The 24,022-nt window shown below is 39.9% G+C and overlaps 2 protein-coding genes across 8 annotated transcripts in view; both read right to left on the reverse strand.

The window, feature by feature from the left end:
• Nucleotides 1-444: 444 nt before the first annotated feature.
• Nucleotides 445-10,744, reverse strand: LOC108002752 (uncharacterized). Of its 3 annotated transcripts, none has more exons than XM_017064589.3 (7): nucleotides 10,066-10,744; nucleotides 6,061-6,230; nucleotides 5,129-5,248; nucleotides 4,771-5,062; nucleotides 4,551-4,681; nucleotides 2,607-2,738; nucleotides 445-2,300 (listed from the first exon to the last, which is right to left on the reverse strand). In XM_017064589.3, exons 2-7 carry the CDS (start codon nucleotides 6,169-6,171, stop codon nucleotides 2,202-2,204), a joined length of 885 nt encoding a protein of 294 aa, XP_016920078.2. In that variant the 5' UTR covers nucleotides 6,172-6,230; nucleotides 10,066-10,744; the 3' UTR covers nucleotides 445-2,201. The 3 variants fall into 3 exon arrangements, with proteins under 3 accessions (XP_016920078.2, XP_016920076.2, XP_016920077.2); XM_017064587.3 differs by lacking the exon at nucleotides 10,066-10,744 and adding an exon at nucleotides 6,591-6,841; XM_017064588.3 differs by lacking the exon at nucleotides 10,066-10,744 and adding an exon at nucleotides 6,558-6,840.
• Nucleotides 10,745-12,509: 1,765 nt separating this feature from the next.
• Nucleotides 12,510-24,022, reverse strand: part of LOC108002748 (uncharacterized) — a 29,821-nt gene continuing 18,308 nt past the window's right edge. For 3 of the 5 annotated variants that reach the window (XM_017064576.3, XM_017064578.3, XM_062071437.1), the window contains 10 exons: nucleotides 20,996-22,515; nucleotides 20,571-20,627; nucleotides 20,278-20,490; nucleotides 20,127-20,195; nucleotides 19,980-20,048; nucleotides 19,743-19,859; nucleotides 19,612-19,674; nucleotides 19,471-19,542; nucleotides 19,072-19,224; nucleotides 17,489-18,936 (listed from right to left, as the gene is read on the reverse strand). In XM_017064576.3, the coding sequence (XP_016920065.2) occupies nucleotides 18,688-18,936; nucleotides 19,072-19,224; nucleotides 19,471-19,542; nucleotides 19,612-19,674; nucleotides 19,743-19,859; nucleotides 19,980-20,048; nucleotides 20,127-20,195; nucleotides 20,278-20,490; nucleotides 20,571-20,627; nucleotides 20,996-22,515 (2,582 nt within the window). In that variant the 3' untranslated portion in view covers nucleotides 17,489-18,687. Of the gene's footprint in view, nucleotides 14,847-17,488; nucleotides 18,937-19,071; nucleotides 19,225-19,470; nucleotides 19,562-19,611; nucleotides 19,675-19,742; nucleotides 19,860-19,979; nucleotides 20,049-20,126; nucleotides 20,196-20,277; nucleotides 20,491-20,570; nucleotides 20,628-20,995; nucleotides 22,516-24,022 lie in introns of those variants that run through there. The other 2 variants (XM_017064580.3, XM_062071439.1) reach the window with 2 other exon arrangements.

The following is a 24,022-nucleotide window of genomic DNA, read 5'->3' on the forward strand; positions in this document are numbered from 1 at the left end:
CATTAAACGTTTTTAAACGTTCAACTTACCAATCGTAGTTGTGTCGTAGTTGTGTCAAGACTTTTTTTTTTTTTCTTTTTGCTTAGATACCGATTGAGGCAACCATAAATTATGATTATGACGGCCGTCCTTTTTTTTTTCTCTTGAATTTTCTTTTCTTCGTCCATAAAATACGCGGTGAATAATACCGATCATTTTTGCATCCGCAAGAAACAGCGTGACCAATAACGTCTAAGAAAGTGGAACGCGCCATGTATGATAATTAATCGTTCATTGATACCTTTGCATACTTAGAACTAGGTCGTGTGCATCTTTTCGCATTGCCATATTTACGATTACGCAATATGCGTCTCCATTTTACGATAAAAAAAGTTCGTTTTACTTTTAAGTACTTTTAAATACTGAATATTTTTATACCAAAGATAGGGGGAAAAAGCTATCGTGTAGTCAACCATCATTCTCTTTTCATTTATTTTCAAATACCTTTCAGAGTTTGTAGACATATTTTGCGGATTCGGATAAATCTTAAAGAAAAGACATTTTCTTTTTTTCAAACATACAAGACTCGCGTATTTAATATATTTTGCATACTTGCATCAAGCATTGTTGCATAATTGTGGTTAGACCGGAAGCTGCGCCGTCGCGGAGGCAAGCGCTTGGCAAGCCAGATCGAATCGCATTTATATTTAATTTTTCTCTCGTTTCTCGTTCGATAGGATAAATTGTTATTCTATAACTTGGAATAAATACTTTCACCGGATACGGAAGTCTGAAAGAATGATTAATCGATGGTAATTATCGCCTCGTCAATTTTTCGTCATTATTGCAGCCAATTACAATATGTGCAAATCAATAATCGACGTGAAGATGTAATTGAATGTCTGCAATGAGAATATAACTCGATTTAAGAAAAATATAAATAAATTAAATCGAATATCCAAAAATACTTGCGAAGATATAACGATATATTTTTTACTTACGACCGATACTTCAAGACTATTAAGCAAAAGGATATTACATTTTCATTTATTCATGCATTAAGTAATTCATTAAGTAACTCATAGAAATGTCAAATGTCACCGTATAATAAACAAAAATATCATCATTTAGAAATCACGATTAAAATCACGATTAAAATTACGATAAAATACATATATTCATAAATTTACGTATTTATAAATTCCTCGTACGATTTCCAAATTTGAACCATTCCAGTCGATAGTATTAGTTAATTATTCGATGACAGTCAGAATGAATCGGCAATATACTATTACGATTCGATTCGTAAACGATTGCGCAACTCGATTCAAGATACCGCGACAAAGTTTCTTTTCATCCGCGCAGAAGGGACATTTTATCGATATTAGACGATTAATTTTAACGACGGGCTTATTTCATCTTATCAAAAAAAAAAAAAAGAAAAAAGATTTCTCCGATCGAAGAGAATTCGAAATCGCATCGTCATTATTTTACATCGTATTTTACATATTTTACATACAGTAGGAAGTAAGAAAGAATTTAATCGATTCGATACGTTTATTTTACACGTTCATCGAAGACGCAATTAACAAGTTTTATAAATCAAGCAGCATATGTTCGTTACAACATTTTCACCGCCGAGCGAACTTTACACTTAAATAACCGCGATGTAAAATATTACATCGTTGTACGTACATTTTACGACACGCGAGCTACAGTTCTGGCAAACAGTGTCGCAATTTATGGCAACGAATTTACGTACAAAAGGAAACAACAAGTTTGATCACCCATGAACGGCGCAGAGGCCGCATATAAATATATGTATTTCACGCCGCTGATGCCGGAACCACGAATGTGCGCGATTATTATTCCATAATTCCTCTATAAACGATGCAAATTTTTGACATATTTCTCCATTAAATTTGATAAGTTAACTCTCACGGAACATAAATATTTTCACGCTCGAAGAGAAAATTTCGTGGTTCTTGCACAGGGGATGCGTTATAAAAAGATAATATCCCTTTCTAGCAATCACCTTTAACTACGCGACGACTGATTACGATCGTCGCATTCTGTCCTAAAATTCGTATTCTATCTAGACTATCGTTCGCAGGCTATTTGCACGGATCTCCCTTCTCGCCACAGTCGAAACTCTCGGGATTCTCCGTGGAAATCCTCTCCGTGAAATGGCAATTGATCCTAGCACCAATGAGCGGCATCTTCTAATGGGGATTATCCGAAGGTAGGCCCTTGATTGCGAACACTCCACGGAAGAACGGTTTGAACACCTCGAGCAACGTTTGCGTTCGACGGGCTGAGTTCTGAAACGCGTGAGAAAAAGAAAGAGAAGAAAGATCATTCTTCGTTAAAATTCGATCGATTTAATCGTATGATATATCATTTTGATTGCTCGAAGATAAAAAATATATCGTGGAAAGCCGGCTTAATTTTGCAATAAAGTGAAGGGTGACACGTTCACCGCGTAATCGATCTGCGATAAAAGTGGGGGGGAAAAAAATTATTGGAGTTCAAATTATATTCATGTACACACGATCGCGGGACAATGTAACGATAACATCTCGATCTCGATATCTTTCAATTTTGTACGAATTTTCGCTCGGACTTACGGTGATCACGTTGCTCAGGATTTTGCTGATATTGGTGATAGTGGTGAAACCGCTACCGAACACCATTGGGGGTATGTCCAAGTTCACCTTCGTTCTATCGAATTCGGGGATATCCTCCGTCGTGGTCGAGATCTGGACACATAGATAAGAAAAAAAATAGCCAATGACAGTTCGTCTTTCGCAACACTCGTGTGTAGCTCGGTGTTGCCAACGTCAAGAATAGAGAGAGAGAGAGAGAGAGAGAGAGAGAGAGAGAGAGAGAGAGAGAGAGAGAGAGAGAGAGAGAGAGAGAGAGAGAGAGAGAGAATGATACGTTTGTTTTTTTCGATCGAGAACTTGTTTCCATAATATATTTATTGGAGAACGTGATTACTGCTTTGGCGCAATCGTGCGTGCGAAAGATCAATAATTGTAACATGACGTGTAATAAAATTGTTCTCACTGTACAATTAACATATGGTTGATAATTCAAAAATTCGCAGAGAGATAAAAGGAAATAAAGATAAGAAATAATAATATCGAAAAAAAAAAGAAGAAAAGGAATCGATTGTATTCTTACGTACTCGTACGTGGAAATTTCACATGTAAATTAAAATCGATCCTGTATATCTCTAGGGGAGGAGAAGAAAAAGGATACAGGACGTACGATTGGAAAAAGATACTCAGATATTCGACTCGTAGATAAAAAAAAAAAAAGAAAAAAGAACGTGATCGTGATTTTATTTAACATCAGTATTATCATCATCAATATCAATCGTAAAAACCATTATTAATTATGGCCATCCTTGCTGATTGTTATACTTAATATCGGTTAATAAAGATATTACCCTATTTACATCGAATTTACACATGATTATCGAGACACGACGAGGCGGCTGCGTGGTTAGAGATCCCGCGAGAGACTACTCTTATTAATAAACTGATTATTATTTACATCTGTCGCACAACGATGATTCGTTCGTTGGGAGGGGGACTTCTCGTTGGTTTTAGCACGAACAAGAGTGGCGAGATAGAATATCTCTTGCGTGTTTCTCTAAACGTTAGATTACCGTGGGTGGGTTTGTCACAGAAGGGGAGGAGAAGATCCTGGCAATTTATCGGTCGAGCTAAAAAGAAAAATCCATACAGTACTACTAATCTACAAATGAATGTTACAAGTGCGCGCGATAGAATTCTTTCGTTAGTTAGTTTCTATTTTTCTCTTTTTCTTTCTTTATTTTCTTTTTTTTTTTTTTTTTTGGTTTTAGATAGACGTCTAGTCGACAATCCTCTTAAGCGTTGCTGCTTGATGATACATCCCTTTGGACGCGTCCAAAGTGTTGAATCCAACGTCCTCGTTTGCACCGCTTCCGCTTTTTAAGCCGTATAAGGCTCCCCTTGCGACGAACCGTAATCGTACTGTTCATGCACAACATGTTTTCATTTTAATTTGCGTGTTTATCTTGGTAACCCGAAAAACGATAGATACCGTTTGAAGTATTACACAGATTTTTCCCAAACGATTCTCGTGAGAGGGTTAATTCGGCAATAAGGCGAAAGTTCTCCACATGCAAACAAATCGGATTTATAAGGATTCTTCGTTTTCAAGCAACAAACAAGTTTAGCGAACAAAGTTTCACCGCCTCTTACGATGTGTGTGACGATGCATGCAAGTTTACGACGAGTAAAGGGAAAAATGAAACGTTTAACGAAAGCCATATTCTTTTAATTCCTTTTTTTTTTTTCTTAATTTCCATTCCATCCATGGCAAGCAATTTTAGACAATCAGATTGGAGAAAGAAGCAATTGGAAGTGAGGAATCGTCGCGGGTTTCTGGTTAATTCGATCGACGACGAACAATGCTCAAAGAAAGAACGGATCGCGTAACAATCACGGAATAGAAATAGAAATAAGAGAAAGAAAAAACGCGAAGGAGGAGAAGAGAAAGAGTTGTTATTATCGTACCCCTTCGGAAAACGGTGAATCGCTAGAAAGACCCTTCGAGTTCGACAACACGCCAAGCTGGGCGTTCAAAATGTTTCCTAGAAAGCTGATCGCGTTCGACGTTTTGGTATCCAAATTGTCCTTGCTGTCTCCTAATGAATTTGACGAATTATCGATCGAGATAAAATAAAGTGGAAAAATTTTAAACGCAATTTCGACCTCGTCTTCGAGGATGTCTTACCAGTGGAGGGTGGAGAGCTCAAACCAGTGGCGATGGAGCTGAGCGGGGCCAATTTCGAGACGAACGCGTTCGTCAAGCCGCTCTTCGTGTTCGAGAAGAAGTTTTGGGCCGTGCTTACCACCGGCCCGATACTTCCTGTCGCAGATTGAATTTTCGCGTTCACCAGCTCGCTGATGAACTTGCTGGTTGCCGACTTGTTCACGTCGATTCCGTAAGCCTTGTTCTTTATTCTGTTCGTCTCGTCCAGGTCGGTGAGAGCTTTCGTCTTGGCGTCGATCAAAGAATCCAGCTTCTGCAAACGAAACGAAAACGTTAGCTCGAGTTATTCTCACGTGACATCTCATCGCGCGAGTCTCACGTTGAAGACGAAGTTGATTATGCCGTTGGATACACCCAGCTTCGCCACAGCGATCTTCCTCTTGTCCCTGTCGGCCCTCTCCTCGTCCCCTCGGTCATCCTCGGCCTCCACCACGTATATCTGGTCGAAACGAATCCGAGATTAAACATCTGGAAATCTTTTTTCTCTCCCCATTTCTAGCGATAATTTCTAGACATTAAAATTTGAAAATTTCGAACAAAGCTACTTTTAAGTATTCAATGATAAATTAGTTGGTGAAGTAATTTTCTCCGCTTCATCGCGAATCAACGAAGAGATTTCATTCTCTATCCCATTCTCTGTCTCATTCTCGATCTCTAAATTGATCGTAAACGACAATTACGCGAAAACGAGGATCACGATTGTCGAGGAGCTCTCGTAATTAATCCCTCGTAAACAACGATTAAGCGAAACCTCGGAGGATCTCTCGTCTAATTTCTGAACGTGACTGCGACGCGAATTGTGCGCGATAAACAGCGGATGAAAGGAGGGAGAAAGAGCGAGGCCACGTGCCACGATCAGAATTTCAGTTACGCGTTTATCCAGCTTCGCGTGTCTGCGTTCGTTGAAGTTAAGTCAACCACTTTCACTCCTCGTTTCTTCGCCTCCTTCCTTCTCTCTATCTCTCTATCTCTTTTTTCTCGATTCGTGTCTCTTTCCCTGACGCATCTTGCGATCGTAGACCCGATATTAGACGATCTTCCACGTAAAACTATCGAGCTTCTAACACGGTGTTAAGGCAATAAAACTTCGAAATGGGCGCTTTCACTTTCACGATTTTTAATAGACCCTCCCCCCTCCCTCCTTCCCTATTACGGAACGTCATTCGGAACGTCGCGTTTTTCGTGGGATCTTAGACCCGATCCTTCCCCCTCCTCCGGCTTCGAAACAGAGAATTCGAGAATTCGTCTTACCTCGTTCAATGGGTTGAGCTCCACGGGCTCCGTTTCCCTCTTGACGATAGGATTGGCGTGCACGTAAGCCAACAGCAACGAGAGGCCAAAGAGTAAGCAAGTTATCCTCATTTTGCTCCCTTCCTTCCTTCCTTCTCTCTCCCTTTTTCAGCTTCTTGAGTTTGTTTGTCCTGGGGAAAATCGCGGCTAATGAGTACTAATAGGATTCCGTGGAGACGAGAGAGGAAAGGGGAGAGGAGAGCGGCATTTCTTCCAAGATATTTTGTTTCCACGTGAAAATGTTGTTTCTTTTATCTATGGGGGTTGTCGAAAGCGCGGTGAAAACGTATCGAATGCGAGTATATGCAAGTATCGGTCGCCATTGGAAGTATACGAACACTGGTTCACCTTGTTGAAACGACTCGAAACGAAAAACGCGAGTGTTGGAAGGAAAGAGGGCACGTGGCGCGGGAAATAAGAGGATACGCGAAAGGGGACGTGCGCGATGACGGACTTACGGCGAGAGTGCGAGAGTTGCGAGAGATGTGTACCTGGCGGTGAGCGAGGCTCGTTTGAGGACCACGGTGAAGGAGATCCCGATGTCTTAGCGGCACGAAGGGGAACGAAGGCGAGCATGTGTGTGCCCCTTCGAGAATCGAGAATCGAGAATCGCAGGCCTCGCCTCCCAGGTGGGGCGGCTTCCATTTGCTCCGCGAATCCCACGCAGCCTCGTACGCTCTCGAAAACCGTACCATCTATCCTGCCACCGGGATACGCCAGGCGACGAGACAAGCGAGGATGTGTTACTCGCTAATTGAGCAATCGGTCGTGGACGACGCGTGTCTCGAGATGGGTCGTCTGCCGATCATCGAAAATCATTTGTCCGCGCGTGTTTCAAAATAACAGTGGCGCGGTTGAACGCGGTGGAAGGAAGGGAGGGGAGGCCGAGAGTTGGCCGAGAGTTGGTGGGAAAAGGTCAGGATTATTATATTATTCGGTGGTGTGAAAGTAAGAAGCGGACGCGTAGGATAAAATCGCGTCGTCGAACACGGATGAATGGCGATTAATACTCGATAAATTTTTGGATTGGCCGTTTCCGCAAGCGATAATACACGATATTGATTATTTAGAAAAGTGAATAATTCTCGAATATGTATTATTAGACGGTTTCGTTGCGTGGAACGAAAAGGTTAGACAGTTGTTCGAATGCATATATATATATATATGTATATTGCAATTTATTTTTCAATACGGCCACGAAGGTGCACGCTTCGACGTCGCTTTCTCGCTCATATTATCTCACACGACGTCACGAACCGTCGTAACGCCCATTACGAAACTGCTAGTTTCTCCAAATTGGATCATTCCTCCTTTCTCCGTGTTATTACACCTATTACACCTATGAAGATGATCTTTCGATTTTAGAAAATCCGATCTCCTATCGGAGGACGTAAAACTTTCCACGATACGCATCGAGTCGCATCGAATATATATACGTTCTCTTATGTAGAGAAAGATAAAGAAAGATAAATCGAGAATCCCATCGATCGAGGATCCATTTTGGTCGACTCCGTTCCGTTAGAAATTAATCGTCCTGCTCTCACTTTAACTGACTTTGCTCTCCTTGCCTCTTCACCTTTTCTCTCAATATCCAACCATGATATCGTTGAAAACTATCTCCGTCAAACGATCTCGCGCGTTAATTCTTAATTAAAAAGAGCCTTACTCGCTGGAAGGAAACTAAAAAGCTCTCTCTTTCTCGTTCTGTTTCATCATCACAGTTCCTAAATCAGAATCGATCAGAATTGCAGCCGGGATGTTGTCGCGAAATTCGAAAGCGCGATTCGAAATGCAGGCCACGAAATGGGGTGAGACGGAAAGGATCAAGGACGGTGTTTCCTCGTTGCGTCGAGGAATGCATTTCGTCGAGACGTTTATCGTCTATCGACGTAATTGCTTTAGCGGTCAATCCTTTGCATTTTTTGATCAGGTCGATCTTTGTTAAACGAGAAACAAATTGGAGTGAACTATGACATCACCGAGAATCCTATATTAAACGCGATTCAAGGTGATCCTCCTCGAGCCGAGAAGGACGTGGCCGAGAAGGATTATGCGAGAGAATTATACAAATTGAAAATAGGTCGAGCAATTTGCGTAACCGTGATCTTGGATGGCCGTCTCGAACAAAATTTTTCTTGATCCTTATTAATAATGCTCATCACGTAAGAGGATTCGGCGTGTTGCGAGGAACGGTCTCTCTCTCTCTCTCTTCACGGTCGAAAAACGGCGCTTTGGTTTTACACGTGTACACGTCAAATTGAAATAAGTTTCGCAATGGAGAAGATGGGAAACGAGATTTCTGAATTATGGATATGGTAATCGAAATAACTTTGTTATATCACGTGTCTTTTTCTCTCTCTCTCTTAAATAATAATTCAAATTTAATCGTTAATTAAAATCCGCTTCAAAGCAATTCGTTTTAAATTCATCGAATGTTTCCTTCGTGTGCTCTCACTAAATTTTTTTACAGTTGCTCGAGCATCGTTTAGTTTCGTTGGAAAATTTCTTTGGAACGAGTCATTCTTCTCGAAAAATTTTGAAACGCGGCAAGACACGCGTTCTAAAAAGATAATTTAGGCGGTCATCCTTTCACGTACGAAGAAATTCCTATTCCAAGGCGCGCCTTCCGTGCAATGAAATTGCGATTTTATCAGGCTGATAAATCTTAATATCGCCGCACTATGCAAGAGTTGTGTCATTACCCGTAAGAAAATAATAAAAATAAAGTTACCTCGAATTAAATAACTTATTATTAAAATGCTCGCGTAACTTTTATTCACCGCATAATTGATCCGCTCTACGATCATTATTCGACGCTTTGAATAACAAATTATCGAGGTAACTTTATTCCAAACTTCAACCGTTAAATTTCGCTCGCACGTAAGGCTAATCTTAATTGGAAAGGAAACGGAGATTTCAATTGGTGGATCTTGATCGACTAAAAAAATGAATTATTAAAAAATTCTACGTACATTATTTTATCGATTATTTACACCTATTCAACGATGAGGAAAACGATTTCAATTGTAATCGTTGAAACGATGACTCGGAATGGAATGAGCAAGTAGTAGAGTCGTTTTTATGATCCGACGGCTGTTGGTCATCTTCGTTTCTTGTCGCGTGGTGCCACATAGCGTTCGTGCACGTAAACGCTCGAGATGTGTTATCCACGGTTAAAACTTAACAAAGCGGAAAAAAAAAAAAAAAGAAAAAAGATCGAAACGAAACGAAATAACTTTGTTAATTAATACGAAACGATGATTTCTCTAAGCAGGAATATCAGGATCGATGCGTCAAATAAAGGAATTGGAAAGATAACGATTCTTTTGAGACGAGAAAGTTCAAATCTTGGTTTTTCTCGCTTTTCTTTCGGATAAGAGAAAATAGGAAAATGGAAAAGAAGACTGGAAAGATACACTGTACTAATAAGAAAAGAAAATATAAGAAAAAAGAGAGAAAAGAAGATGGAGAAACCGGAAGAGTACGGTACATACGTACTTACGCAACGCATAATTTATGTACGCTCATTTGACCAGACGGTTGATAATCCTCATAGAAAATTGCTTGGGTTTTGAAAGCTGAGAGAACTTTTTTCTTTTTTTCGACTCGAATGAAACGCGTGGCACGAGATCTATATCTGGTGACGCTTACGCAATATACTCACCAGACTCAAAAAGAAAGCGGATGTTCCGGTTTCTCTCTCTCTCTCTCTCTCTCTCTCTTTCGCTATATTATATATATATATATCGTAATACGTTACATCGAACGAGGAATGGAGGTTTCTTTAAAGAAACGTTAAATTCACAATGCTCAAAGTGAAAGATGTGTTCTAACAATTTTCAGGATGAAAAGTGGGAACGAGCAAACTTTCTATTGAAACAAAAATCGCAAACAAATCTCGCAAATCGAATATTTATGATTTCTAATGCGACATGTTTCGTCGTTCATCATCGATCGATCACTCACCCACTCTTCCGATCCGCTTCCGAGTGCAGGTTCCAATAACAGTTGGCTGGAATAACGCACATAACACAACGAAATACGAAATTACGAAAATATTCTTTTAAACGATTTATCCATCGACCAGTCGATTATCCGGATCGACTGGATCTCAACCGGATCGAAGTTTGCACACACCGCGAGAAAAATAAAATGCGAATATATCGCTCGAATCGAGAACGAATTTGACACGGAATTCGACGTTCGAGTAGAAAAATTCCGACGAAAAATAATAGAAAGTCGGATCGGGAGTCTGCTCACGTGCGCACGTGCGTCTCTTCTTCTTCTTCTTCTTCTCTTCTTCTTCTGGCAGAAACAGCAATCGTCAACGCTCACTGTCCGTGATCACCATCACTGTATAATTTCACTTGCAGCGCACTGTACCACCTCGTTGTTCGTTATTTCCGCTAATTCCGGGGAAAATTTAGATATATAGATAGACAGATAGGTAGAAGGATAGCGGAGATAGGCCGGAGAGACGTTTGGACGGCGACAGGACAGCGGGCCAGCAGTGTCGACACGTCGAAACGTCGATACGTGACGCCTCGATGTAGGAATAGAGGCGAGGAGAAGGCCGCCACGAAGGAAAGTCGTAACGGGGAAATTGTCCGAACGAAACGCCCGCTACTCTGACGTTGGCGACCAAGGTGGGCGAAATTTATGGCGTAATTCCACCGTGACTCGAGTTCCTTTATTTTTTTTTTCCCCCTTTTTCTATCTCGCTATCGTTTCCTGACCACGCCAATCGATCGACACGCCTTACGATTAAATAATGCCAATAATGTTATATCTGTCACGCGTTTGTTTTAGATCTCTTCGTTCGTGTTTCGAAAACACAAGTATGTAACGCAACTACGAGAAATTCGATAATTCACGTGTGAGCATATCTCATTGTTCGAAGCTGATAAATGGCCGTGGAAAAATGGGGAACATCGCAACGACGATGATTCGAACGTTTTGATCAAGGTAACGACCTTGCATTTTATTAATCGCGCGATACGTAATCCTTGTTTTCTTGTTTACGTTTCGGACAAAACTCCGCTCATATTTTCTCAACCGTGTCGAATCGATTTCGTTCGTTGATCAGGCTGTTGCCAATTTTCCCACTTTTGATCCCGGGTTCAGAAGTCGTGGTGGGTCAGAAAGTGTGCACAAAGCGACACTTTCACTTGAATTGACACACGGTCACGGCAGAGACCGCGACGAGGTCTAAGTCGGTAAGAAAGTTTCGAGTCCCCTCTTCGCCGATCAACCTGAACGCTTTTATGTAACAACGATCGTGCGTTATAATGCATCTTTTGAGAATATAACGAAATACGTGCGTATATTTTTATTCGATATATATATATATACATTTTTCAACGCTTTTGTAAATCTTTAATCGCAGTTTTTTTTCCTTTTTGTTTTCATCCTTACCGTGGATAGTAAAAATACGTTTGGATTGCATCGAGAGATACAAGACGAGAAAAAACTTTGGTAAAACTTTGTCGTAACGTTTCTCGACGGATGGATCGATTCGAAAGTGAATTGAAGATTGTACAGGAAGCTAAAAGCGCTTCGTAGCCATCGCTCGGCTATATGCATATATCGAACAACGAGCATATTCGTCCTTACTTTCTCCTCTCGGCCACACTTCCTACACGCGCGCTTCACATTCACAACGCGACCACGTGTTCGTTAAACCTCTCGATCGTTGTACCGCGTAAGCGAATTACATCGATTTACTTTTGCAAAAACAATAACACGTTACGAGATCTCGTCTCCGCAATTTCTATGGACGGAGAAAGTTCCTAATTTTTCTCGTTCTCGGAGGAAAACAGGTATAGGAGAAGGAAGGAACCAGTTGCGTACCTGTTACGACGTATATCCTCGTTCGTGATTTTTTTCTTTTCTTTTTTTTTCTTTTTTTTTTTTTTTAATTTTAAGAAGAATGCGCGCGAAATGTCGACGAGAGGAAATGCATGATTTAATCCGTTGAAAAGGTTAAAAATTTCGAATAAAGAATTTTTTACTTTAAAGAATCGTTAATACGCTTGAATAATATTTATTCGTAATATTATTAATATGTTTCGAACGATAAATTATCGAAATGACTTAATTATTAAATTTTCTTCATCACTGGCTCGAACGAGCTTTCGTCTCGAGGGAATCGTCACGAATTTTCTTGCTTCGATTATCGAAAGATGAGATTGCGTGATTTTTAATCTTTTGGATTAAAGTAATGGATTCGATATTTTGCAACGTGGAAATAGTCAAATGGTTTAATTTTAACGTTCTTTTCCGTGAATAATAACAATGAACGATTTTTTTTTATTAAATTAGAGTAAATTAGAAATACAACGATGAGACCATTCTTCCAGATTATTATTCTTTAAGAATCAATGATACGATGGTAAAGGAAAAAATGCATATACTATTTATACGTACAGATTTATTTACTATCCACTTGCTACACTTTGTATTTATTATTTTTAACGAATTCCAAATATAATTCTCTTTCCATGAACGTATTACTACTCGAAATAAAATGTACAATTCCCATTCCCTATTGTGATCGACAATAAATGCCTCATTATACCCGAGAGTATAATATAGCGTTGCAAAAATCTATCGTTAGGTCTGAATAAAGTCTATCGTGGCAAAAAAATTCTGGGAAAAAAACTTTGACCCCGAAGAGATGTCCCCTTGTTAAATTCTTTCTTAAACTCGCAGTAACGATATCGCCGTGCGCGATTACGCAAGTCCGTGCACGATATGCGTTTATATAATTATATTATGTGTGCACAAAAGGGTCCATGGATAAGGTGAATCGCCATGAAATACGATCGCATTTAATCGATGGGAAAGTAAAAGTTGTAAATTGGAACGAATTCGAAATTCTCTTGTCGCAGAAGGATTTTTTTCGATTACGGAGAATCGAGATTGATTTTGATTTTCACATGGAATATTCGTTCAAAAAACGAATTCGAGACGCACGATTAAAATATGTATAGGAATTAAAAAAAACTTCAAAATTCGTTTTCAATTAAAGAATGTTCTTTACGAGGTATTTTTTGTTTTCGAAAAATTTTAACTCAAATTTTAAAATATTCTCCCTCGAAAACAAGTTTTTTTCTTTTATTGCCTCGGATTTCGATTAACTTAACGAAATAAATTTCCTCAATATTCGAGACCAGTGATGGGACGTACTCTTCATGGAGATTTTCTATCCTATGGCGGGTTGACGCGGACGATCGCGTCATGAAATTTTTCAAGCAAAATTCCAATAAATATTCCACTTTTTTCCCGCACATATTTTCAGTAAATGACATCGTTAGTATACGTGGCTATTTTGAATTTGGTTTCATCTTTTTTCATGTTTTTCGTCGATTTTTTATTAAAAGCGGTCTCGAACCGGTGTTAATAAACGTTATATAGTTATGAATTATATATACGCGTAAGAATGAAATAGAAAGCTCCATCGAACGAACCGTGAGGTCGCTGTTGAGAGTAAAAGTCTTTCGAATCGGTATTGTTGCGTAACGCGCGACAAACTTGCGAAATTTTCGAACGAAAGGGTACACAGTCCTAGACCTTAAACTTTGCAGTTGGTGCGCGTCACAAAGAAGAATCATCGAACGGATATAAAAAAAAAAATTTTCAGATAAAAGAAATTTCAGATAAAAAAAAAAAAAATTGGGAATATCTTCGTCAGTCGTAACGAAATATTTTTTGAAGTATATATATATAAATAATAAATAACGCTAAACTCTGATGATTCTGAGACAAGAAATATTTAATTAGATATTTTTTTTTAAACGTGTGACCGCACAATTACATGGTAATAAAAAAAAAAAAAAAAGTAAAATAGAAAAAAAAGGAAGAAAGAATATTTGTAGAATATTAATTTTCATGTTTAATTAGCATTTGAAAGAAAAATTTCTCGCGTAATTCAATTGCCAATTGATGGTCTCTTGCGCAATTTAAAAAAAAAAAAAAAAAAAAAAAAAAAAGAAAAAAGAAGAACAAATCCGAGTTACATACTAATTAATAATATCTATCGCTTATTTATCTAATTAATAATCCTTGTAATAATTGATTTTCGTTTCATCTCTTCTATTAATTTGCATTTATATTGTTGCAATTTATGGTAATAATTAATAAACCTGACCTATCATAAAAAAAAGGAAATATATAATACAACGATACCGCAAGCTCTCAAAGAATTTTTAGCAAAGCAAATGAAAATAATTTTATTAACAATAATATTTATAATGCGGATTTCATCATACCAACAGTTTGAATTTTTATGTCTCTGTTGTAACACGTTTCATACAACAGTCATTCTCTTTCAAAGAATTTATGAATCGAACGTTCAAACACATTAGAACACGTTCTCTAAATTATCGAATAGTATATCGTATACACGATGATTAAAATTGTTAAAGAAATCGATATAATCTTATAGAAATCGATATAATAACGGATCTAATTAAATGCAAATAATCGCTCGAGTAGAAATCTCGTATAATTTAAAGCTAAACAGTTGCGAAATTTTTACGCGCGCGCATACTGGACCATCGTGACAAGGATTCATCATCATTCGACTTTTATTTTGTTTCCATGACACGGGAACGAAGGCTGTGAACTAGATTCTCGCAAATAAGGATAAAAATTAATGATTTATGAACCGATCCTCGATCGCATTGACTCTGTTGTAAAGAAATTCTTTAGCACCTACCCTCCGCGCCTGGTCGTTGGCAATTGGCCTGGAAAAGAAATTTCTTCGTTTACTATTAAATTTAGAATCGACCGTTCAATCAAGATAGACGTTACATTTTCGCATCGAAGATAAAATTCTTATCGTGAACAAATCGTTTAATGAATAATTCGATCAGTGCGATGAGTAATTTTGTTTTTTTTTCTTTTTTTTTTTTTTTCCATCAAACAACTCGAACTACAAATTTAATGCATTTATCAAAGTGATTATCGATACCAAGCTTGGCTCACGTAGCGTGACGTTTACGTTGCAAAAGCCGTTTACGATGTTATGATACTTACCTATTATCGACCTAATTGATCTTCGTTTAAAACAGTTAATCTTACAATTTTATCTAACAAATTTGCGTAACTATGTTCGATTTCTTTAAGCAAACAAAAAAAAATTTTCTCTTTTTTTGAAACGTCGTAAAATCGAATTAAACTACGATCGAATAGCGGATCGAATAGGAGATGCGTTCGTGGGAATATGTTGAATAAAAACATTTATTATTATTCTTTTTTTTTCGGTAAAAACCCGAACGTTTCTTTCATTTTTTGATACAGCGCAAGATACGATTGTCGTATCGACTTCGTTTCCCAACGAATCTATTTATCTTTATTATTATTTATTATTGTTGTTGTTATTCTCGCTTTTCACGATTCATCATCAAAACATAAATATTTCTTTTCAACGTGAACGTAACGAAAACTGTGAAATATCTAGCTGTAAATATTTATCGGGGCCGTAAGCTTCTCGCTACGCAAATTTGTCTTTCCTCCCCCTCTTCCTCCTCCTTTTCTTCTTCTTTCTTTCTCGAATCGAAGCGAAGAGAAGAGACACGGGCAGAAACGAATAGAACGCAAGCGAATAGAAAAGTTTCTCTCTTTTATGAACGTTGATCGGAACGATAGCGAGCAGTCGAAGGTAGTAATAGGTAATTTCGCAAAATAGGTTCCAAGGGTCAACCGAGTCGTCCTATCGATGGCAAAACCCCAGCTTTCTTTCCAGAATGGAAAGTAAATGGCCTTCACGGAGTCGGCGACCGATCTCCGCGTTTTACATTATTATTATGTAAAAAAAAAAAAAAAAAAGGAAAAACAAGAAAAACGTCTAGCCGGTTATGTAGTTCGTACGCGGAATACTTTATTACTGCCATATATCTCGTCTATTTACAAGCGATTTCCAAACTTTGATTTCTTTTTTTAAACGAATCGAATCATAAACAGACGAATCGAATCCAAATTCTCTCTTCAATTTTCTTTCTTCGATCGAAACGAAACGAGTAATAAACAAAATAAATTTATACGATGTATAAATTTAATAAGATTTTCTTGTTCGGACGGCCATTGAATATGGTTGTAAAACGAACGAGGAAAGATGGAAAATGAAATCTGGATATCTCTGGATATCATCATCGAACGACTTTCACTACGAGTTGTAACTCGAGCGTGAATGAAAATTCGAGAATGAATTTCGATGTAATTCTTCTCCATGATCCTCGTGTAACTTCCGTTCTCGGTTAAATCGTATTATAAATCGTTGATTGGACTCTTATTCGACGGGTCATCGACGAACGTTTCACGCAAGTAGCCGGTTTAACTAATAAGCTAGGTCAAAGATTTTCTAGCAGTTACTTTTTTTCTCCCCCCCTCCCAGGTACAACGTGGAAGCGGCGAGACGCGTTGAACTGTGGATGACTCGCAATGGGAGAGAAAAATTACGAGACAATTTTCAAGTAACTGGCGATGCGTGTCACAAACATGTTGCGCGGATGGAGAAAAAAAATATTACTCGTTTCCTTTTTCGTTATGCTCCCGTGCCGCCTTGTTATGACCGACCCATCGTCGTTCGACTCTCCGTCTAAATAGTAACGGTTAGTGGGCCGTTTGTTCAATTTTTTCGACTTTCCAAATGGAAGTTCTCCGTATGGAAGATAAGAAAAATCGAGAAAACCAACGGGCGTTTTATCCGGCGTTTATTAATTCACAATTCACCTACTAGATTTGACGTAATCCCGGTGAAATCGAATATGGTGCATCCATTAAATAATTACTTGCGGTGTCGCAATGTTGAATCGCTGGAACAGTCTTGCGAAGTGAATTTTTTGATTTGAATATTAAATTACAAAATTACAATCTCATACGAAATTCAAAATTTAAACGGAGAATTTTATCGCTTTTGCTTTGATACGTGCCATAAATTTTCACTCGACGCGAATACGAAGACGTTACGTTTCAAAATGTTTTACGATATTTCTCTTATTTTTTTATTTTTATTTTTATTATTATTTTTATTATTACTTTTTTTCGATATAAAACGATCGTGACGATTGATTTAGATAGGTAGATTCAAACGATCGTGATTAGAGAATCACGAGAATCATTAGACAACCCTTTTCGAGCAGAGACAAATCGTTACGTCACGTAACGAAACTGTGTCTCGTTTCAAAATTGAATGTCCATATACGCTCGATCCCCTTTCCATATCACGTAATTCACTACGCGTCACGCTTTAACACGTGGCGGCCATTTGAACTTTGGATTTCGTTGTATATACTTTTGGAAGCGATTCCAGAAGTCAAAACAAACGGAAAGACAAAAAGAAAAATGACAATGTCGAGATTTATTTATCAGTAAATAATCGATATCATTAATCGATAAATATTTATTAACAAGTTATAAGCGATTGAATTTAGACGGAGCGTATAATATTTTCGAATCTTTCCTTTAAACCTGCATTTCGAAATTCGATGAAATATATATTCTTTATAATCGGTCTATTTTTCAAATATTTTTATCTTTGCGTTGCCCGCATTAACAATTTCCTCGTTTAAGAAAAATTTGCATAATATTCATTTTAAAATTGGAACGAGGTTCTTAACGTTGGATATAAATGGATGTAATAGTAAAAAGTAAGTTAATATATATGTTTGATCAAAGTGGAGAACGAATCAGGTCGAATCGAAAGTGTCCGTTTAGTGACGTATTCCACATCCTTGGATTATCGGGCACGTTTATGATTTTAATTATTGTATATCATTAATTGCAAATCGACTCTCATAATTGACGTTGTTATATTCCAATCACAAACAATATTTTTACAAATATTTTTAAAAATTATGATTAAAAATAATTTATCTCTTATGTATTGAATAGTGTATCTCATTAATCTCATTAATATTCTCTCGAATATATCGCGTAATCTTGATTTATAACAATCGAATCGATAAATTCAATTCAATTATTTCTCATTACAATTACAAGAAAAAATATTATTTCGATCCTTCGTTAAAACAAAAATTATCAACAAACGTAAAAATCAACATTTCTAAATTCATTATAAAAATCGATCGAAAGACACTAGTTTCAACTGCATCCAAATCCTCGAAAAAGATATTAAACATAAAATTCTATTCTAACGTTTCATTAATTAATTTTCTCGGTGAATATCACGTAACACGATCTTGCAACGATTTATAACAATCGAATCAATGAATTCGATGCTTGAATTTCAATCAAAAGGCAAGTACACTTTTATTTCTCACTAATATACAAAAACAAAAAAAAAGAAAAACATTATTTCGACTCTCCATTAAAACAACAAATCTAAAGATCAATATTTCTATATTGATTATACGAATCGAAAGACACAAGTTTCAACCGTGTTCCTCTTCTAAAAACATAGAAACCTTCATATTCTAAATATATTTCGTTGATTCACCGTTCGATGAACGAACAAACTTATGAAGAATCATTGTCAAATACAATGTTGATAATTGTCTTATCCCTTGGGATATAAAGTCGCTAAAAACGCTATTTAAAAAAAGAAAAAAAATATTCAAGGATTGGTTATACCCTTACAACACGTTCCGGTTTGCTGGTTGTTATGCTAACATAATCGGCGGGGCGGGTCATTTTATAAGGTTTGGCGTAGGCGGGGGGTGGCGAGGGATAGGGTTGAGGTTCGTTGGAGCTGTTCGACGAGGCGCCCAAAATTGCGGAAATGGCGTTCACTAACGAGGCGACCACTTTTAATATCGCGTTAAGGATGTCATTGATGGAAGAGCCGAGCGAGGTGTTCTTCGACGGTGCATTAGGCTGAAAAGTTGAGAAGCGGTGTAGTGTGTGGCGATCGGATAAAAAGGCTTCGATTTAAATTTGCGTCGCAAGACCCGCGCGAGGTGACGAGTAAAGTAGTTTCGAGCGAGTGAAAACGAAGCGTTAAAAACTTACGTAAGCGTTATAAGAATTGTCTGTACCATACGCAGCATGCGCTCCGTAAGAGTCTTTGTTCCCGCTCGAGCCTGCGCTCGTTCCTGCCACCGATCCGGCGACCACTGCTTTCACGAGGCTCGTCAAGTCGGACGCGCCACCAGCCCCTGAATTCTGTAAAACCGGAAAACCATTAATATTAGAATATTATACCGAATATTAGATTAATATCGCAAGGTATGAATATATATATAAATATTGAATTTCGAGTTTTTGCAATGCAAATATTTTATTTATCGATTATGAAAAGGTTATATATATGATGATGTATACACGACACCGGTTTAGCAGTTTATTTAGAGAATTTATTTGGAGAGAGAAAAGGACAAATAGTTCTTTAACAAAGAGATCGATGCGTACTTTGCTAAGACTAGAGACAATTCCGGCGATCAGGTTCGAAAGTTGCGTCATCTTTCCGTACGGGCCGATTGGCTGAAAAGAAACGATTTGTCTTAAATTATACATCGTTTCATCGTTGTTAAGAATATAAATGATATTTACCTCGAGCAACGGAGCCAAGAGACCTTTGATCAAGTCACTTATCGATGATCCTTGACCTGCAGGCTGAAATTCATCCTCTTCTGATGTAAAATAATAAACTTTTTTTACGAATCTTAGTTAGAGTTAGTTACCTGGCTGCTCTGGCGACTCAACGGTCCGACCAGGGGACCAACGAGGGGTCCTATGAGCGGCGCGCTTAGCTGAAGCAACGGTGTCAAAATGGCGCCTGAATCCCTCTGCCCGTCCTCCTGAAAATAATCTCATCAGATACCGCTTACCTGCACGAGTTTTTCATCTCTCCTCCTCGTTTCTCGAATTCTCCGCGAAAAAGTTGGTTTAAAAGAAAAGAAAAAATGTTGGCAACTCACTCCGCTAATTTGCAATAAAATCGGGACCAATAATCCTGGAAAGTCGACACCTGGCGTTTCGTCGTCTCCCTGGAAGAGCATTTACTCTTACTTTTTTAAATCAAGACGAGTAGTGTATTTGGAGATGATTACTCATCATCGTCTTACTTGCGACAAGTCTTGAAGCAACGGGATCCCTATTTCGAGCACATCGGCGATGTCGGCGTCGGATTCAGGCTGAAAGAGTTGGCAACAAGATAACGACAAGACGACGGGATATTAAAAATTTTGAAATTTCTCCTTCTTTTCTTCTTCTTACGTCGCTCAGATCTTCCAAAATTGGCGCTGCGAGTTGAAGAAGATCGATGATAGCCTTGATAGGACCGCCTCCTTTCTCCTCCTCTTCGTCCTCGTCAGAATTTTCTTCGCTGGAAGCTTCGTTCTCGATTCTTCCCTCGACCTCGACATCCCTCTCCTTGCTCTCGCCCTCCTCCCTCGTCCTAACTTCTTCGCTCCCTTCCTCCAAGTCGTCCTGTGGATACAAATTTCGATTCGATAAATTACAGGCGATTAATCGGGAAGAATATGCATATCAAGTGAAATCGAACGTACCTCGATTCGTTGTTGCCCCAGAGACGTCAGATTACGTCTTTCTTGTCTGAGCGAAGACTGAAATAAACGAATCTTCGGTAAGGTTTCACTTTTTTTTTTCTTACTAATCGTTTTTTTCTCTTTCTTTTCCCCCATTCGACTCCCTCCACTCGTATCGTTCACACGCGTGATCCAGTGCAATCTTTGGTTTGATCGATCGAACGAGACAGCAGCTCAGACGCGCGCAAACAGACCAACAAATTTTGCTGGCGATCAATTTCACTTTCGACATTCGTTCGTCGATCGATCCCTCTCTCGAGAGTCAAGAAAACGGATTGTCTATCCGTCAATGCGAATCGTATCGCATCACGATAGAACTCGACAGCGAATCGGAATCGAGACATAGAATTTAAAATATCCAACGTTTCTCATCCTCCCTTACTTACAGATGGTTTCTCCGTAGAGTAGAGCTGCGCCCTGGTCGGTGGCGGTGCTCTCTGACGCGAGGGAATCCTCTGCGTGGTCGACGAGGCTTGCTGTTTGAACGGAAGAGGGGGGGCAAGATTCGTCGCCAGGGTGGAATTCCTCCTGAGCGCCGCGAACGACTTGATCAACTGGCCGAGGGGCGACGTCTTCTTCTCGGATTTCCGTTTCTTCGACTTCTCCCCCTTCGAGCCTTCGTCCTTCTTCCTCTCCTCCTTCTTCCTCTCCTCCTTCTCCCCCAGAAGCCCTGCCTCGACCGCGCGCCCTTCATCGTCGAGCACGACGTTGATCTGGCCGGATTCGTTGGTCAACGTGTGATTCGAGGTGTCGAAGTAGGGTGGAAATCGATCCCGTTGAGGGTCCTCTGGAGCGGAATACTCGCCACCCTCGACGTTCCTCGACGTGGTTGCCCGGATGTGGTAAGGCTGGTCGCGCGTGAACGTGATCACCGCCTCGAACGGAACGTTGAGCAGAGGCGTCGGCGAGCTCGTGTTCCTGTCGTTTCGAGATGGGGCGAGGGGAAGGTTTCTCGTTGGCGGGGCGGAGGTAATCTCGTCTGCGAAGAGCGGAGCAACGATGTCCGGAAGCAGGTTGCTCGAAACGTTCCTCCCGTGGAACAGATATCTAGCCACGAACGGATCGTTGGGAAACTCGACGTTGTCGGCGGCGACGGTGGTCGTGGTCACGGGCAGATAAGCTCTGGTAGGGGGCGAGACGGCGCTCGTGTCTGGAAAGATGTCGCTGGGTTTCAGCTCGATGGCCGGCCCAAAGTTGGGGAATTGGGGGACGAACAATTGCCGATCTCCCGTTTTCAAAAAATTCGCGCCGAACGAATCGTTCGCGTCTGGATCCTTGCCGGTTCCAGGCCTCGGGATACTTATGCCGAGAGGGGTTGGAATCGTGCTATCCGAGATGCCGAAAATCGGTTGGAAAAGTCGTCGGTCGTTGAACGAACTCTTGCCGATGGCTCCGTCGACCGTGGCTATCGTTGGCGACCGGGAGCCGGAGTACACCCTCGACGGCTGAACATTTTGCACCGAGTTTTCGAGGTCCCCCACGATCCTGACAGCCGCGGGTATCTTGTCCCGATCGATGCTCCCAACGTTTCTCACGTTCTCCGCGTATCTCGTGTTCTCGAAACTCTTTAAGAAATGTCGGCCGTCGTCGGCCGTGGATCCATCGCCTTCGAAATAACGATACGCCGTGTTTCTAAGCGGATACTGCCATGCCTGCTTCGCGATCTTCTCCGCTCTCCCTGCGATTCTCGAGGGCGACTCTTTCACCGTGGTCAGCGTGATGTTTATACGGGACGCCATCAAACCCATCACGTACCTGGCCCAGGCGACCAGATCCTCCTTCGTAGCGATCCTCAAAGGTAACTGAATCTCCAGAATTTTCGGCACGTTGGAGAACCCGTCGCCCGAGACTGCCTCGGTCGATCGCCTCGAAGACGGAGCGGGCATCGAAGTCACCAGGTTCGCCCCTATGAACAGGAGCAACGGATAGAACCTCGACAATCTTCTCGATAACGACATTCTGAATCTCGAGTTATTCGCTCGGTTATGATTTATCTTGATATATCTTCTGCTCAACGACGACACTCAACCGATGCTGAATCGAGTCCGCGCGAATTCGTGCGACGAAACTCGTGGAATCGCGTCATTGCCAAACAGATCCTCTTTCAGGATCTATCTATGAAACTATCGGCGTATGGGAACATGGAGAAGAAAAAAAGAGAAATTGAATCGCGACGCGTGGAAAACTGATGGTACGTATCGAAAAAATGGTTGCTTTATATTCCCAGTCGATCGATCGTCCCCCCTTTTTGTTGTTTTTCCTCTTCCTTCTTTTCTCTTCCTTTTTTTTCCTCCCCCTTTCCCGCGATCGAGTACGAACCGTGTATTTTTCCCGTGCGCCGATCGGGATATCGGCAGTGCCTAATGACAGTGCACCAAGCAGCGACGAGCACGCTCACTTCCGCCGTTGCATTCGCAATTATGGGGGTGCGATTTCTAATGGGAGGCGCGGTGCATGCGATACGCAGCCGACGACAGGCTTTCGCAATTGGAGGGGCCGTCTGATCTGGAAATCGGGACGATTTGCTAATCGGTCTTTCCAAGACCGATCGAGTATCTTTTACCTCTTCTCTCGACAGATTCGATGAACGGAGGTTCATCGAAAGATTCGAAGATCGTGGAAGAACGAAACGATTTTGTTTCGAGGGATCAAATTATTATACACGAGAATTTATGATCGCGAACGAGAGAGAGAGAGAGAGGAAGCGACGAGTTCCGAGTTTGTTCAGGTGAATAAACTCTGGATTGGTTTGTTAAGTTCGCAGTAGAAGAAACAAAGCAAGGACAAGTTCGACGCGCTCCCACACTGCTGAGAAAGTTACCATTCTGGTTCCTACTTGTGTTCGTCGATGTAATCGGCACAAAAGTTGCTTTAAAATTTTACTCGGCTTGCATTGACCTACTATTTCGCGATTATAACACGTAGATCATATATCTGTATCAAACTGCCGATTAATCGTATCTTTTGTAATAAAAGTAACCATTAAATTTTCAATGTTCGAATTGACTCGTATAGAATAAACTCGTAAGATTATTGTTGACATTGATATGTTAACGTATCAACGTATCAACGTATAACATAAAGATTCGATATAAAATCATCGTCGTAGAAATTAAAAATGCCAAACAATCCAAATTCATTCGACTCAAAAAGAAAAAAGTTTGCAAATAATTTATAAACGATCGATCCACCAACCGTCGAAACTAATCAATTCTCTGAACAGAAAGAGAGAAAGAGAGATAACTGTACGATTAGGCGATGTACGATACTCGATCGAATTACATATATTCGTAAATTTCGCAACGTATCGCGAAGCACCGTTAAATCGGTTTACTGACCGGCCTTAAGCGGTTTTATCGCGCCATACCGTCGCACCAGATGTCGAGCGAACACCTTTTACGGTGCAGATCCTT

The sequence above is a fragment of the Apis cerana genome, linkage group LG2 (genome assembly GCF_029169275.1).
Source record: "Apis cerana isolate GH-2021 linkage group LG2, AcerK_1.0, whole genome shotgun sequence".
In the NCBI taxonomy this organism is placed as follows: domain Eukaryota; kingdom Metazoa; phylum Arthropoda; class Insecta; order Hymenoptera; family Apidae; genus Apis; species Apis cerana.